The sequence below is a fragment of the Echinops telfairi genome, unplaced genomic scaffold, assembly GCF_000313985.2.
Source record: "Echinops telfairi isolate 266 unplaced genomic scaffold, ASM31398v2 ScPeMD7_22;HRSCAF=79, whole genome shotgun sequence".
Classification (NCBI taxonomy): Eukaryota; Metazoa; Chordata; class Mammalia; order Afrosoricida; family Tenrecidae; genus Echinops; species Echinops telfairi.
In genome coordinates this window covers 5,717,814-5,733,664 of record NW_022103919.1, presented here as the reverse complement: position 1 = coordinate 5,733,664, position 15,851 = coordinate 5,717,814, and the positions used below count along the sequence as shown (strand labels likewise).

The following is a 15,851-nucleotide window of genomic DNA, read 5'->3' as shown; positions in this document are numbered from 1 at the left end:
CTCAGCTTTCCTCCTGCAGTCGGCATCATTGTGTCTGCTTTGTGAGATGGAGGAGGACTTTGTGGACTGGTGTTGGACATATGGACTAATGTTGGACTTGTGGGCTTGGGCAGCACTGGGTTGGGATGTCTTCTTGATGCACACTTAACCTTTACATAAAACTCTTTCTTATACATGAGTTTCTGTGGATTTGTTTCTCTAAAGTACCCAGACTAATACACTCGCGTATAAGCCGACCCTCAGCCAAGGCACCCAATTTTACCACAAAAACTACATTAAAAATGTGCTAAAAAACCTGGCTTATACATGAGTATATACAGTAGTCTTCAGTGATGAGGATGGGCCAAGAAACCCCATCTAAACCCCCTTCTCCATTTAAATGCCTATCCAGGCCTAAAGTCAGGAGTACTCCTGAGAACAGTCTAAGTCAGGGGTTCCCAACCTGTGGGTCGCCCCTTTGGGGAGTTCAACGACCCTTTCACAGGGGTCGCCTAGTTCATAATAGTAGCAAACTTACAGTTATGAAGTGGCAACAAAAATAATTGTATGGTTGGGGGCTCACCACCATGAGGAACTGCACATGAAAAGGTCGCGTGCGGCGTCAGGAAGGCTGAGAACCGCTGTCTAGGAGAAAACACATACATACTAGCTGTCCTGTGCGGCAGCTGGATGCACTTCATACTATGATTCTCATTTGTCCGCAGGTCTTGAAGTCGACCGCGGGGATCATGATCAGCTTTGTTCAACAATTCAATGGAGAAAACAGGGGTACCACAGAGCAAGATGATATATTTCACAGAATTTTAAAATTTCAGCACATTTATGTATTGGTGTACTAGGTCCAATGGAAAGAGAAACTTCTGGGACAGTATGAGAGATATTTTTAAAAACAGAAACATTTTCATGAGATGCTCATGAGGTAAAGTACTTCTCATCTCCAATTTCTAACTGAGGAAAAGAGGTTCAGAGGCTCAGCGGGGTCAAACAACCTGCCCTAAATCACACGGATCGGGGATGGATGCCAACCATGACCTGCCAGACTTTGGGGTGTTACATTTTCCACCCACGACACTTTGCTGGCATAGTTGTCGGAGACAGGGCTCGAGTCTGCCTTCCGCCTCAGGTCTCCTCGTGGATAGGTGAGGAGGGGCTTGGGTCGGAGGTCCCCTCTAGCTGGGGTCTCTTCTTATCTGAAAACAGACTCCTCTAGCCCCTGTGCCTAACTCCTCCCCGGGACTCCATCTGAGAAACGTTTTGTCAATGGAACCCTACAGTCCAGAACCTTTGGGGGTTTTCTTTTTTCACAGTCAGAACAGCTCCTTGGAGCCTCATCTGGGCCGTGTGCATCTTTATTGCCAGGTGGTATGTCTGGTTTGGATGGACCATCTCGCCACTCTATGGCTGGTAAATGGGTGGAAAGGCCGTTTCTTTGGGGTTATTATGAAGAAAGCTACTAGAGCAATTCACGGGCAGGACTGCATGCGAACCAAAGCTTCCTTTCTTTGGGAAAGAAGCCCAGGAGTCAATGGGCTCTATGAGGTGAACAGAGTTTCAGAGGAAACTGTCCAATTGCTTTCTGGGGACTGGCCATCAAGATCTCTCTTTTAAAGAGCCTGAGGTGACTCCGATCCCAGAGTAGGAAGCTGCTTTGGCACCTAAATTCCTTAAAAGAACTTTGAAAAACTCTTAATTCTCTTTTACCTGGACACTGAATTTCTCCCCCAGAGGTTAGCAGTTTCAAAGAATATAATAAATTATACTTTGCCAGGGAGAAAAATCTTCCTTTCCTCTTTTCTTCAACTCACATGTATGTGCTTAATGTGCATTCCCATGACCACCACCTCACTTCTGAATTAAAATCCCAAGCTGGATGAAGACGTGGACGGAGGGAGGGAGGGCAGAGCTTTGCCACGAGGTATCTGGATAAAATGAGACCCTGCTTCCCTCCACATTTCCTAAAGCTCTCTTAGGCTCTGCTCCCTCAGGACTCTGCATCTGGAATTCCCGACGAGGCGCCCCAAGCACTGCCATGAATCCAAGCTGGGGATGTAACGGGAGCAGGAGGTGCTCGCCACAGCCCCGCTCCTCAGAGAGCACTGCTTTAGGGCAGAGACTTCCCAGGGAAGCGGAAGAGCGGGAAAGGAATCCCTCAAACCTTCACACACCTGGCTCGAGGAGCAGGCTTACTTCCCTACGCTGTAAAGGACAGAACGGCGGCCCTCCCGGCAGCCCTCCCGGCAGCTCTCCGGAATAGCGCTATGCTTGACCTTCCCCGAAGGAAGGGAAGTGGCAACAACTACTCCTCTACAGAGCTGAGAGTGGGTGTTGCAGGCCTGAGGCGCTGTGGGCCAAAGGCAGTGGTCTAGACACCCAGGCCATCCAAGGCAAGACTCTCTCGACCTGCCACTGGTACCTCTCCATCCTTGAAAGCAGGTGCTTTTTCTGCTAGCCTGCCCGTTTACTCCCATCCCACCTTTCCTCCTTTCCTTTGCTCTGTGCCGTATGTGCCAAGACATTGCTTGGAAGGAACTGCGTCGATCAGTGGTTCTCAACCTTCCTAATGCCATGCACGGCCCTTGAATACAGTTCCTCATGTGGGGGTGACCCCAACCATAAAATTACTTTCATTGCTACTTCATCACTGTCATTTTGCTACTGTGATGAATCCGACGACCCCGTGAAAGGGTCGTTGGACCCCCAAAGGGGTCGCGACCCACAAGTTGAGAACCGCTGGCGTAGATATTCTATTCTTGCCTTCCTTTCAAATACTTCATTTGACAGTACACCCCAGAAGTCTTCCTTCACTCTACAAGAAAAGTATCCAGCTTAGCCCAATGAAGAGTGTGCAGCAAACAAGGGAGAGAGACCGGGCGCCCTACTCCCATAGAGCTACAGTCTTGGAAACCCACAGGGGCAGTTCTGCCCTGTCCTATTGGGTCACTAGGAGTCGGGACATAACGACCACACACAACAATCCAAGACCATTTTGGGGAAGTCTACTTTCAAGGTTCCTTGTTCTGCCTTCCCTCAGCTCACTGATCAAGCAGTGCAGTATTGATGCAAACTTCTGGTGCTAGTGCTGCTCCTTCCATAGCAGAGAGGATCCGCAACAATGAGCATGGCCTGCCAGGTCCAATCTCAAACAGCTCAAGGGGACACATTCGTTTAACATCTCCAGGGTCAAGAGCAGAGGGCTGGAGCAGCGGTTTACCCTTCTGCACTAGAAGCAGAGGGCAGGGTGAGAAGAGACTTGGTGATCTGAGCACCAGCTCTAGATTAGACATTAGAAGTCCTTGGTGTGTTCTGGCAGTTGGAGCAAGGAGAACATGCATGAGGCAGATTAAAGGAAATTAGGGCTATGTCAGGCACTCTCTGTACATACCCCTGAACGAAGACTGACAGTGTGGCACAGTTAATCACTGGGAGAGACTGATGAGATCAGGGGTTAGCAAACCGGGCCTGAGGGCTGACAACCTGTTTTTGTAAACAAAGCCATCCTGGAGCACGGCCAGGCCCATTCATGGACATATTCCTGTCTGCACTATGGGTGGGACAGAGACCACCCAATGGCCAACAAACCTAAAATGCTATTGGATCTTCTGAGAGAAAGTATGCCAACTGGAGTTAAATTCAACTGGAATGCACATTCCTAAATAACCAGTTAATAACACTCTCTGAAGTTTAAGACTTACTCTCCAAAAAATCCTCTACAGGCCAACGCAGGGTGTCAAGGGGAGGACGTACACGTGGAGACATCAAGCCTTCACTATAAGTAGCCTACTTTACTGCACTTTGATTTACTGTGCTTCTCAGGTAGTTTTTTTAAAAAACAAATTGAAGGTTTGGAGTGACCTGTATGGAGCAAGCCTTATGAATGCACTATTTTCAATAGTATGTACTTATTTTGTGTGTTGCTCACCATTTTGGTAATTCTCTCAATATTAGATTCTTTCACAGAATGCTACTGCCCACTTAATACAGTGCAAACTTTCATAGGCACCAGGAAACAAAAAATTCCACGGGACGGGCTTTGTTACAATCCTGGCTTTATTTACTGTGACCATCTGGAACTGAAACTGGCCTGTCTCCCAGCTAGGACTATGGATCAGGGAATGCAGGGAAATAGGGACCCGACCTCCTATGTGACCATGGTGTGTACAATGTAGGGACACCATGCCATACTCTAGATAACGAAAGAGTCACCAAGGTGACAATGCCCCCAGAGATGAAAAGACTTGCGGTAGAGGTTCCCAGGAGAATGTGCCCTATTATTTGCTGGTGAAGGAGAGGGGCAGGGTGGAAAAGGAGAAGAAAAGAGGCTCCGTGGCAAGAGTGGCACCTGAGCTAGAGACTAAAGACGATGAGGAATGTAATGATGAGGACAGCGACAGAGGTCAGGAGGTTGTCAACAGACCTGCAGCCTGAGCAGGAGCTGGCCAGGTAGCGCTCGGGAGGGATGTTCTTCAGGCTGTGCAGAGAGAAGCAACAGATGATGAGGTGGCTACTGTAGAGAGTACGGAACAAGGGGGAGTGAGTGAGGCCAGTGGGCAGGCTAGGGAGGTCCAGATTGACTGCCCTGATTAACCGAAGGATGCCAAAGTCGTATGGGCACAACGGCTGCACAGAAGTTCCTGCCATCGCATGGGAAAAGGGCTGAATGGAAAAGGTGCCATGACCAAGCAAGACCAATGGGGAGACCCCTCGGGTGGTAGTGTGCCAAAGGAGCATTCAACTCAAAGACAGTTAGAAAGCGTGGGTGTTGAGACTAAAAATGTTACTATTTAAAACGACCTGATCTGAAGTGGCTAAGATGGTGAGATGAGTGTTCTGCTCAGACAAGGACACGGACGTAGGCTTAAAAAACAAAACAAAATGGCCCCAAACCACCACCACCACCACCACCAAATGAATTTAAAAGATCCTGGGCACAATGTTCTGCACCCACTTTGGGGAGTAGGGACATTCAGAGCTCGCCAGCGGCCATCTGAGGTGCAGAGGAAGGAGTGAAGAACACGGCAGACACATGTAGGCCAATGAACGGAGGGGCCAGGCAAACATCGGTCTCCCCCACCCTGAGACCAGAACGACCATCAACTGCTCTCAAAGGGCTCCTGGATAGGGGAGGAGGAAAATGTGGGACAATAAGCAGAACTGGGAGAGAGCAGGTCTACTGGTCAGATGGAAGCTGGTGGGAACCCGAGACTGGTCTTTAGTCAATTTCAGGTCTAGAACTGAACTCACTCCCATGGCTCGATTTTTATCCAAACAACAGGCCTATAAGGCGACCAGTAACACTAAGAGCACACGGATAAGACTTGCTCAATACAGGTCGCCCCAGAGCTTCAATTTGTTAAAAACCACACCATCTGAGAAGGAGGTAGGTACCAACTTAGAAAATCAACTATTCGCGACCAAAAGGGCAACATGTACCAGGGACAAAGTTCAAAAGGGTTAGGAAAGAGGGAGGAATGCAAACAGGAAACAGAGGGAGGAAGTGGCATAAGTGTGTACGGGCAGCTTACTATTCAATGTGGCTCTTCTAAGTCAAAGTCTCTAACGCCCACCAAAGGACCTTTCCCTACATGGGTCTGGTGAGAAGGTGGGGAAGATACTGATAGGATTCACCGTGAGTCATTCTGCACAGTATTTCCTGGGTGCCTCCGGCTGTGTATAAAACGAGCCTTCTGCGAAGCAGGAGGAGTGATCTCATTAGCCCAGCAAGGACCAAGAGTGGAGCAGATCCTCTGGACCAAAGCACACTGTGCAGTGAATCTCCTGGACTCAAAGACGGCTACATCAGAGCAGCAGCAGCCGCCGCCCCTGGAGTCATAGCTCGGACACTGGTGGACTGCCCGAGCCACAGAGCGAGTAAAGCTGAGTGCTTTTGTGCACGGTGCTGGCTTGCGGAATTGGGATACCTCTGAGCACTCAATTCAGGAAGTTGGGATAGCTGATCCAAAGAGCTTATTAAGCTGAATGCCTTTGGGTTGAGGCTTATGGCCAGGTGGTCTGCCCCTTGGGCATTTATTAGCAGACTTGCCAGAACGTTGTAGCATGTCCTAATAACGCAACCCTGAGCATCAAAAACACATTTAGGACTAATTAAAAACAAAAACACCACCACCAACAACAAAAAAAAAAACCCTAGAGCGGGGCTAGTGTAACTAATGAAGCATTTAGCTGCTAACCGAAAGATTGGTAGTTCGAAACCCAACCAGTGAACGGCTCCACGTGAGAAAGACCTGGTGACCTGCTTTCTCAATGGTAACGTCAAGAAAGCCCTCTGGGCAGTTCTCTGGGCCACACACACTCAGAACGAGTGGCAATGGATTTGATGGCACCCAGCATTAAGACCAACAACAAGACTGTGAAGCTTTGACAATCTTACCATAAGCGTAGAAAGTGCCAGAATTCCCGCTGGTTGCTCTAGCTCCACTTTTCTACACGTTTACTACACATCCAGCCAGCCTGTGACCCTTAGAAAGCTGTCAGGTAAACATGAATACTGCTGCCCTTGGCAGGCTCTGGTTACTCACAGATCTGTCCAGAACAGACCTGTCTCAGCCACCTTCTTCCGGTCAGAAGGCAACTGACAAAACAAGGCTGTGGCAGGACAGGCCCCATGCTCCAGGGTTTTCCCGCAGCGTAGTGGCAAACTGCACAGGGTGGCCACTTTGGGGAAAATACATAACGCCAGTATTTAAATGGTGCCCCACCTGTGAAACAATGTAAAAGTTCTTCTTCTTTAAACCGTGTGTGTTACATGCAGAAAAATGAAATGGAAAGATCCTGGGATTTCCCCTCGAACTTGCTGAAGCCCCATTGTTAAGACATAGGATCTACATATGACAGGAGATCCGTTCCAAACCACAAAGATTCATTCTCCGGTCCTTCCTACAATTAAACCAAAAAACCAAACCCACTGCCATCGAGTGGACTCTGACTTATCGTGACCCCATAATGCAGAGCAGTGCTGCCCCACGGGGCATCTGAGGCTGTAATCTTTAGGGAAGCAGAGTGCCACGTCTTCTTCCTGCAGAGCAGCTGGTGGGTTTGAACCACTGGCCTTTTGGTTACAAGCTGAGCACCAGGCCTCCTCTCCCCCTACAGGCAGACTTAATATTTAAAAGCAGTGGTTCTCAACCTTCATAATGCCGTGACCCTTTCATACCTCATGTTGTGGTGATCCCCCAACCATAAAATTATTTTCGTTGCTACTGCGTAACTGTAATTTTGCTACTACTGTGAACCAGGCAACCTCTGTGAAAGAGTCGTTGGATGCCCAAAGAGGTCGCGACCCACAGGTTGAGAACCACTGTTTAAAAGGAAGGAAAAGAGGACACGCGTAGTTTCTGTTTACAAGGACGTAGTTCCCCAAAGGCAGACATGTAAAAAACTATGGAAATCAAAGAAGAGGTAGAAATACATAACATAAAAATGAACTGGTGAGTCAAGTGTTTCCGAGCACATTCTAAATTTACTGGGGACTCACTGGGTGATCCTGGCCAAGCCAGCTGTATCTTACTGCTCCCCAGCTCTTTCCCAGTCAGCTGACTTTCACTGATTCCCTGAAAACGTGTGTACAAAACACTCACAGGAGAAAGACCTGCACAGTGCCTGTGGGTTCATGTGCAAATATCCTAAGAGGACACATTTACTGACTTGTTCACTGTGTGTACAAGTCTTAACACTTACACTACGTGCAGTGCAGTGGGGGAAACACACGCCTGGGAGTTGTGAAATGTATTGATCTAAATTTCTGGAAACAGTGGGCCCAAGAGACACAAGGTTCATTAATGGGATAGATATATGCTCTGAGCCATGCAGCATGTTTTTATTTTTACATGATATATTATTGTCTGAGACAGCGAAAAGGATACTTACTCTGCATTCTATAGCAGGTTACTCTATAGCATTCTGTAATCAGTGACTCTTGGTTCAAGACAATGTTAACACAAGTCAAAAGCAAAAAGCTCAAAGGGAACCACTCCGGAGCTGCAGCTTAAAAGGCCACCTTGTTCTAATAGCCCCGGGGTGGATTTTCTATGTGACCACAAATAGTTTTTTTGAACAGACAACAAAACTTTCATTCCCAAAGGCGATCTGTCTCTTTAAAATTTGTCCCAGTGCAAAGGCTATACAGTTCTTCCTAAGAGGTCGACAACTCAAAACAATGGGGAGACCTCCTCTTTCCAAATCCTCAAGGGAACAAGTCACACCAAATTAACTTTTGTATCCATAAAAAGCACCTACTTTTCTTGGAACAGGAGATCATACAAGATATATTACCCTGAATCTAGAATCCTCTCCTTGCCCCAACTTAAGACTCCACAAAATGCTGTACCTGCTGCTTGAGTGTGAACATAGATCAGCATCAAGAGACGACACCAGGCCTGACTGCATGCACATCCGCACATGCAATCTGGTGTATTCCAGAATCCCTTTTAGAGCCATAGCCTGCAGGAACCCTAACAAGTTAAAGGAAATTGCTGGCTCTCGGCAGAAACACATAAGACACTACTTATCAAAGTAGGCTGGTTAGGGCACTTTCAAGCGGTAGCAATTCTTTTTAGGAGCGGGGTAGGGTGTAACAACAAGCAACAATGTGTGAATGAATGAAAACAAACAAACAAATCGGACAGGCTGACTGCAGAAAAGTCCCTTCCACCCCCCTTTCTCTAAGGTCAAGGTGTGGTTGGGGCTTCTGGAAAGCTGTGTACCAACGCCTAGCTTTCTTGGGAGTTCCATTCCCGTTTGTACCCGCAGAACTGAAGCAGATCAAGTAAAAGTCTGGATTTGAAGCTGTTCGATTACACCAAAGCTGAGGCTCAGGGGCCAAGTCTTTTACCTCAGAGTCCACCTGCAAAGATTCCTGTGTTATCCAGGCAAACGGGAACTCAAATGCCTGTGAATTGCTGCGAAAAATCAGCCTAAATATTTCCTCTCGACCACTCAAGTGTGACTTCTGCGAGAGCAGTTTAGGAAATGGCTGACACAGATTCACACTTAGCTTGCAGGTTCACTAGTATCCAAAAGGCAAAGGTATTTACAACAACTTACCTCCATCATCCAAGGGCCGCTTTGGTGCTCCGTATCCATACACCGAGGGGTCCACTAGGGGAGTGGAATTATTCAAGTGAGGAATTGAATCAATTTTAGCAGCAATCTACAGAGAGAATCAGATTTTAGAAATCAGTAACAAATCTGGTCTTTATCTGAAGGGAGAGGCAAGTGCCCTCTTTGAAAGGTTGTTATCCCATTTCTCCTGGACCAAGAGTAATATAAGGCAATGGCATGGTAGGGAAAATGCTTTTCACTGCTAAGTGACTTTCCCTAGGGTCTTATTGAGTCTTTAGAAACAAAATAACTGAAGAAGCATGCCTTCTACATGCATATCAGTATTTGAAGTCATCATTTAAAATACAGGTATGCACATTTTAAGAAAAGGGCAGGACAATAATGTGAAGAATTTTGTTCAAAGCATTTATCTCAGGGTTCTCGTAAGAAGCAAAAATGGGCAGGAAAGAGGGAACCGATTACAAGGAACTATATGTGACCTCCTCCCTGGGGGACAGACGACCGAAAAGTGGGTGAAGGGAGACGTCGGACAGGGCAAGATATGACAAAATAACAATTTATAAATTACCAAGGCCTCATGAGGGAGGGGGGAGCGGGGAGGGAGGGGAAAAATGAGGACCTAATGTCGGGGGAGAGAAAATGTTTTGAGAATGATGTACAAATGCGCTTTACACAATTGATGTGTGTATGGATTGCGATAACAGTTGTATGAGCTCCTCATAAAATGTTTAAAAAAAAGAAAATGCAAAACCTGAATAAGCAAACAGAAAAAAAAAAAGAAGCAAAATGCCCATTCAATTAGCGATAATACCACAAACCAATGATATAGTCTAGAGATAGATACATGGAGCTGCTCACTGAGGATATCTGAACAACAGGGAGTGTCATCTATCCGTGCCATCTCAGAAGGCTTCTTGCAATGGAAAATGAGCTGACCTCTGAGAGCATTCCAACTTTAAAAAGTTAGTATCAGAAAACAGAACCCAGCTATTGAAAAATTTTCCGGAAACAAATGCTGTGTGTGTGAGTGAACTTCAAAAGAACTCCTTATCTACTTTGTTCTCCAAGGAAATTAAATCTGATCGCTAGCATACATCAACTCTTTCAATAAGCAAGAGAATATTTACAGTGACTGCTCTTGACGCCGAGTCCCTTCCCTTTCACAAGCAGAGGTGGGGTGAGGGGCATAGCTGTCCCACACGGCAAAGCCTTTAGTGAAAGTTCTCCCGGGCTAGTCAATCTAAAGGGGCCTTAAAGTCTGAGACCTTCTAGGGCCAACAGAGATCAAGTGCCGAAAGCAAGTAAAGGCAGTTTTGATACTGAAAAATGATGGCTGGATATAAACAATAGGCATCTTTGGGCCAGGTCTTGTGCTTTCTGTACTACTTCTATGATGTTGAGCAAGTCCCTTTCCCCTCTGCATAAGACCCCCAGGGTACATGACTACTTGCTTCATAGTTTTCAAGGGGATAACAGATAACAGGTCTAATGAAGACAAGCTTTGAATACCAGAAAGCACTACACAAATATCAGGATTATAATGAATGGCAACTAAGCACTGCCCTAGGAAATGGGCTACCATGCTGAACAAGAAAGTGCCTCCTCTGCTGGGCCCACGCCTTTGGTAGGAGGTTAATCAACCTGATCATTTCATCTGGAGATAAGCATTTGCTCTAAGGCCAAAATGAGCTCACGTGTTCAGGTAAAGGGAACAGCGTGGACAGAGGCTTAGGAAGCTAGCATGGTGGGCACAGCTTGGAGTAAAGCCAATGTTTCTAGAGTAGAAGAAACCAGATGGGCATCAAGAGGCAGACAGACAAAAGCCAGCTCAAAGTGGGCCAGTCACCAAGAGACCCCAATAAAGGGCTTGACACAAGAAGGATGAAGGGAAGTTGCTAGAATGTCAGTTTGCAGTCTCAGAGATCCCCCTAGACAGGGAAGGGACTGCACTTACAAGGCGCAGAGTGACCATTTGAGATGATGCAAAACCACTGGAAACAATGGCGGAGGCTGCACAACACTGAGAATCTGCGTCGTGCACTGAGATGTACAGCACGGCGCATTCTGTTATATGTGACCACTATCCATTAAAAAACCTTTTTTTTATAAACAAAAGAAAAAGCCCTTTACCTGATATAAGAAAAACAGGCTTTGAGGGAACCGATTACAAGGAACTATATGTGACCTCCTCCCTGGGGGACAGACAACCGAAAAGTGGGTGAAGGGAGACGTCAGACAGGGCAAGATCTGACAAAATAACAATTTATAAATTATCAAGGGCTCATGAGGGAGGGGGGAGCGGGGAGGGAGGGGGAACATGAGGACCTAATACCGGGGGTTTAAGTGTAGAAGAAATGTTTTGAGAATGATGAGGGCAATGGATGTACAAATGCGCTTTACACAATTGATGTGTGTATGGATTGTGATAAGAGTTGTATGAGCCCATAATAAAATGATTAAATTAAAAAAAAAAAATTAAAAACAACAACAAAACAGGCTTTGAGGAGGAAACTGGAAAGGTGAACAGTTGCGAGAGACTGCTACAGTCCTGACCAGAGGTTGGCGAACTCGATGGCAGAAGCCCCATGTTCTGGTAAGTTGGACAGAGACGCAGTCATTTGCTCGTATTGTCTATGGCGACCACAGCACCACTGAGTTGTGCCAGAGATGAGCGGACCCACGCAGACCGCAGACGCGGGCACATAAGACAGCCTTGCCAGGGTTTCAGTTCATACACGCGCCACTTTATTCCCGACAAATGGCCTTCAACATGTCTCTGTGACCGGTGGGTGGCTGCAGGGAAGGTCTCTCAGTAACGAATAGGCCTGAGTCTCATTAGGGGCCTGAAACATAAATGACACACACACAAAAGGTCTGAGCAAGAGGTGCTTTGTGGTGAGGTGCCACGGAGTCCGTTCCGACCCGGTCACCGACGCACAACAAGGAACCACCACACAGTCCCACGTCTGCGTTCATCGGTGCAACCACAGGGTCAGTCCATCTCTCTGAGGGCCTTCCTCTTGCTTGCTGCCCCTGCACTTCACCAGACACAATGTCCTTCTCCACAGACTGGTTTCTCTCGACATGTCCAAAGTATGCACGCGCTAAGGAGCACGCTGGCTGTACTGATTTGTTTGTCCTTTTAGCAGTCCACGGTACTTTCAACAGTCTTCTCCATCACAACTCAAATGCACTGACCCTTCTTCAGTCTTCCTTAGTCAACGTCTAACGTTCACACGAATATGAGACAACTGAAAAACAAGGCTTGAGTCAGGTGCACCTCAGTCCTCAAAGCAACACCCTTGCTTTTCAATCGTCTAGAGAGGTCCGTGCAGATTCACCTAATGCAAGTCATTTTTTGATCTAGACTGCTGCTTCCATGAGCACGGACTGGGCCCAAGCAATACAAAATCCCGGACGACTGCGATCTTTCCCCCATTTATCAGGATGGTATCTGCTGGTCGAGTCATGAGGATTTGGGTCTTCTTGAGTTGTAATCCATATGGAAGGCTGCACTCCTTGATCTTCATCAGCAAGTGCTCCAAGTCCTCCTCACTGTCAGCGAGCAGGATTGTGCCATCTGCATATCAAACGCAGTTAAAGAGACCTTCTGCCAATCCTGATGCCACATTCTCCTTTATAATCTAGCTTCTCGGATGATTTGTTCATCATACAGTATGGTGAGAGGATACAACTGTGATACACACCTTCCCTGATTTCCAAGCCGGGCCGCATGCCCTTGTTCTGTTTCTACAATTGTCTCTTGATCCGTGTACAAGTTCCACATAAGTACAATGAAGTGTTCTGGAATTCCCATTCTTCCCAAAGTTATGCACACAGTTTATAAAGGGACCACAGAGTCAAGTGACTCGGCACAATCATAAAACACAAGCAAACAGCTTTCGGGTTCTCTCTGCTCAAGGGATATCACTGTTAATGTCAGGTGGAGCTTGACTCAAAGCAGAGGGGAAATGCTGGGCCAGTCAGATTCAAGGCAGGGAAGTCATTCAGGTCTTAGCCACTGTTTGGGGATTCCCAGGGGCAACTGTGGTAGATTCTCTTTAAGGGGCTTATAAGACAGAAGGTTTAAGAACATTGAAAAACTACAATCAGTGAAAAGTCAGACAAGAGACAATTGGACAAGGGATTGTTTCTCATCACGAAACTACATCGCCTCATTCTTTGAGGGCAGCAAGGGTTGTCCAACTAGACTTTTGTTGGGAAACCCGACAGCCCTGATCTTGCCCCTTCTGACTTCTTTTTGGCCCCCAAACTCCAAACTCATCGAATACACACACAAATTGAATCTCTCGAGGATGCCCAAACTGCCATTTGGATTCGGTGCAAATGAAGAATCCAGAATCACTCTGGGATGGGTTGGCGAGCTGGAAGCACCATCTCAGAAATATGTAGACCTGGATGGAGGAGAGAGGTCAAGACCCAACAGCTATGCACTTTGATGTTTTGTTTAATAAAGGTTTCCGTGATTTTTACAGCACTACGTTTTTACTTACCCTGGTATCACATTTACTATCTGGCACTCTAAAGCAAATGTTACCAGAACTCATCTACGTTAAAGATTATGGTAGCCTGGAAAGATGCTTGGTTTTTGTTTTGTTTTTTAAATTTTTACAAAGTTATTAGAATCCACAGGTACAATGTTGACATAAATAGTATCTCCTATAACCCAGTCTCAAGGCATCTGGTACCTTTATTTTAAAACTATACACTGTTTAGGTCTTGCCAAGTAGCATTCCACTATCAATTTTCCATCACGCGGCTACATATTTGTAATGAACCCGCTGGTGGAGGCTAGTTACATACTTAAGATGTAAACGGTACACCAGCTGGGAAAGCAGTGGGTTGACAGGGAAGAAGACTACAGTGGCTTGTGTCCCAGGAAGACTTGCTTAACTAGCCCAGTAAGAGGCTGCTTGGGGGTTTTCAAGATCACTGGTCTGTTAAGAGCACCCCAAAAGAGACGGGAGTAGGTCTTTCTGATGATCACTGAGTTCTTCAATTGTGTTCAGATGAAGTCAGCCTCGAAGACAGGACGCTAACCTTCAGCTCTCTGCAAGGGCATTCTCCCAGGCCTCTTCTGGAGAGGCCGCTCAGCTTCCAGTTTCCGGAGGGCTTCACCTTCCTTCCAAAGTAGCTACAACGTTACTCTGCACTCCTCGGCCTTCCTTACCATTTAGATAGTGTGTATCTTGTGCTGTTGGGATATCTCCCCCTACCCCCAACCCCACGCCATTATGCTAGGAGGGTTGCAAAAGATATCTGCTCCTAATTTCGACTACATCAACACCCATTCTTCTAAAATGTGACTGCTAAGTGTTCAGATTTGTTCCTCATTCTTGCTTGCTGCAGTTATCTGCAGTTTGGGAACTGTTCACCAGAGTAGCAGTTTGGGACCCGTGCAGCTTCCAAGTCAGGCCCGGCTGCATTCGAATCCTTAGAGTTACACCATTACAAGATCAATTACATTGTAACTTGTATTTGGGTTACACTGTAACTTATAATTACAGCAGACTGGAAAGAGACAATATACTCCATTATTCATATAAATACAACCTTGTTCTAAGAAATGATTACAAATGGACAATAAGATCATGAGAGTTCAATTTCACCGAGTGCCAAGTGCTCTCTGGTGCTGGGAACTGGCGTTAAGGCGGCCCCCAACCCAAGGTCCTTTCAAAATGTTATCCCATGATCCTTCATGGTGATTGTCTAGGACAGTGGTTCTCAACCTTCCTAATGCCGCAACCCTTTAATACAGTTCCTCATGCTGTGGTGACTCCCAACCATACAATTATTTTTGCTGCTACTTCATAACTGTAATTTTGTTATGAATTGTCATGTAAACATCTGCTATGCAGGATGTATTTTCATTGTTACAAATTGAGCCTAATTAAAGCATAGGGATTAATGACAAACCAGTATGTCATTATATATTGTGAAATATGTATTTCTAATGACAAATAAATGAAATTTTATCTTGAAGCATGGTATAGTGTGGGTAAGTCTTCATGCCAGGTATTTGTATGTGGGCGTATCTGCATGTGGGCGGACCCGCCTGGAGATGGACAGAGGAGCAGTGTCTTGGTTCCTAAGACCATCAGAAGTAAGTGTTTTCCAATGGTCTTAAGTGACCCCTGTGAAAGGGTCATATGACCCCCAAAGGGGTTGTGACCCACCTGTTGAGAACCGCTGGTCTAGAAGGTTAAGCATTATTCTTTCCATTTGAAGACAAGGAAAACTGGGGCTCAGAGACTGGCTGACCCGCCCAAACAGAAATCATACTTAAGCTACTGGTCTATGCTCTTAACCACTACACACGAGACCTCCCTTTCTTCCATCTGGTATTTTCTTAAACTTCCTTCCCAAGGACTTGATCTCCAGTGTACAAACCTCCATCCATTCCTCACATCTTGGCTGAGAATTCGGAACAGCTGCTGGCTGCAGAAGAGGCCGTAGAGGTGCGTGGCAGAAGGTAAGAAAGTCTGGGCAGCCAGGGTATTCCATGAAGACCAAGGCCACTCCTGTCCTTATCTGCACGCACCACCTCCAGGAGAGGCTGTACCAATTCTCGGCCATGAGTCACTTTTCCTACCCCCACCCTTTTTTTTTTGAGGAGGAGGAAAGGGCAAGAGAAGGGGTTATCTCACTACCTGGACTATTTTCAGCACAGCGATAGATGGAAATGAAATCAATGTCATAGACACTTAGCTTCCCCTAGTAGTAGCTAGTGGAAACACGGGGGGGGGAGAGCG

General features: G+C 46.5%; 1 protein-coding gene across 2 annotated transcripts in view; it reads right to left on the bottom strand.

The window, feature by feature from the left end:
* Positions 1 to 15,851, bottom strand: part of FUBP3 (far upstream element binding protein 3) — a 55,296-nt gene that overhangs the window by 29,777 nt on the left and 9,668 nt on the right. For both annotated transcript variants that reach the window (XM_004713253.2, XM_045288546.1), the window contains exon 2: positions 9,061 to 9,166. In XM_004713253.2, coding sequence (XP_004713310.1) covers positions 9,061 to 9,166 — 106 coding nt within the window. The remainder of the gene's footprint in view (positions 1 to 9,060; positions 9,167 to 15,851) is intronic.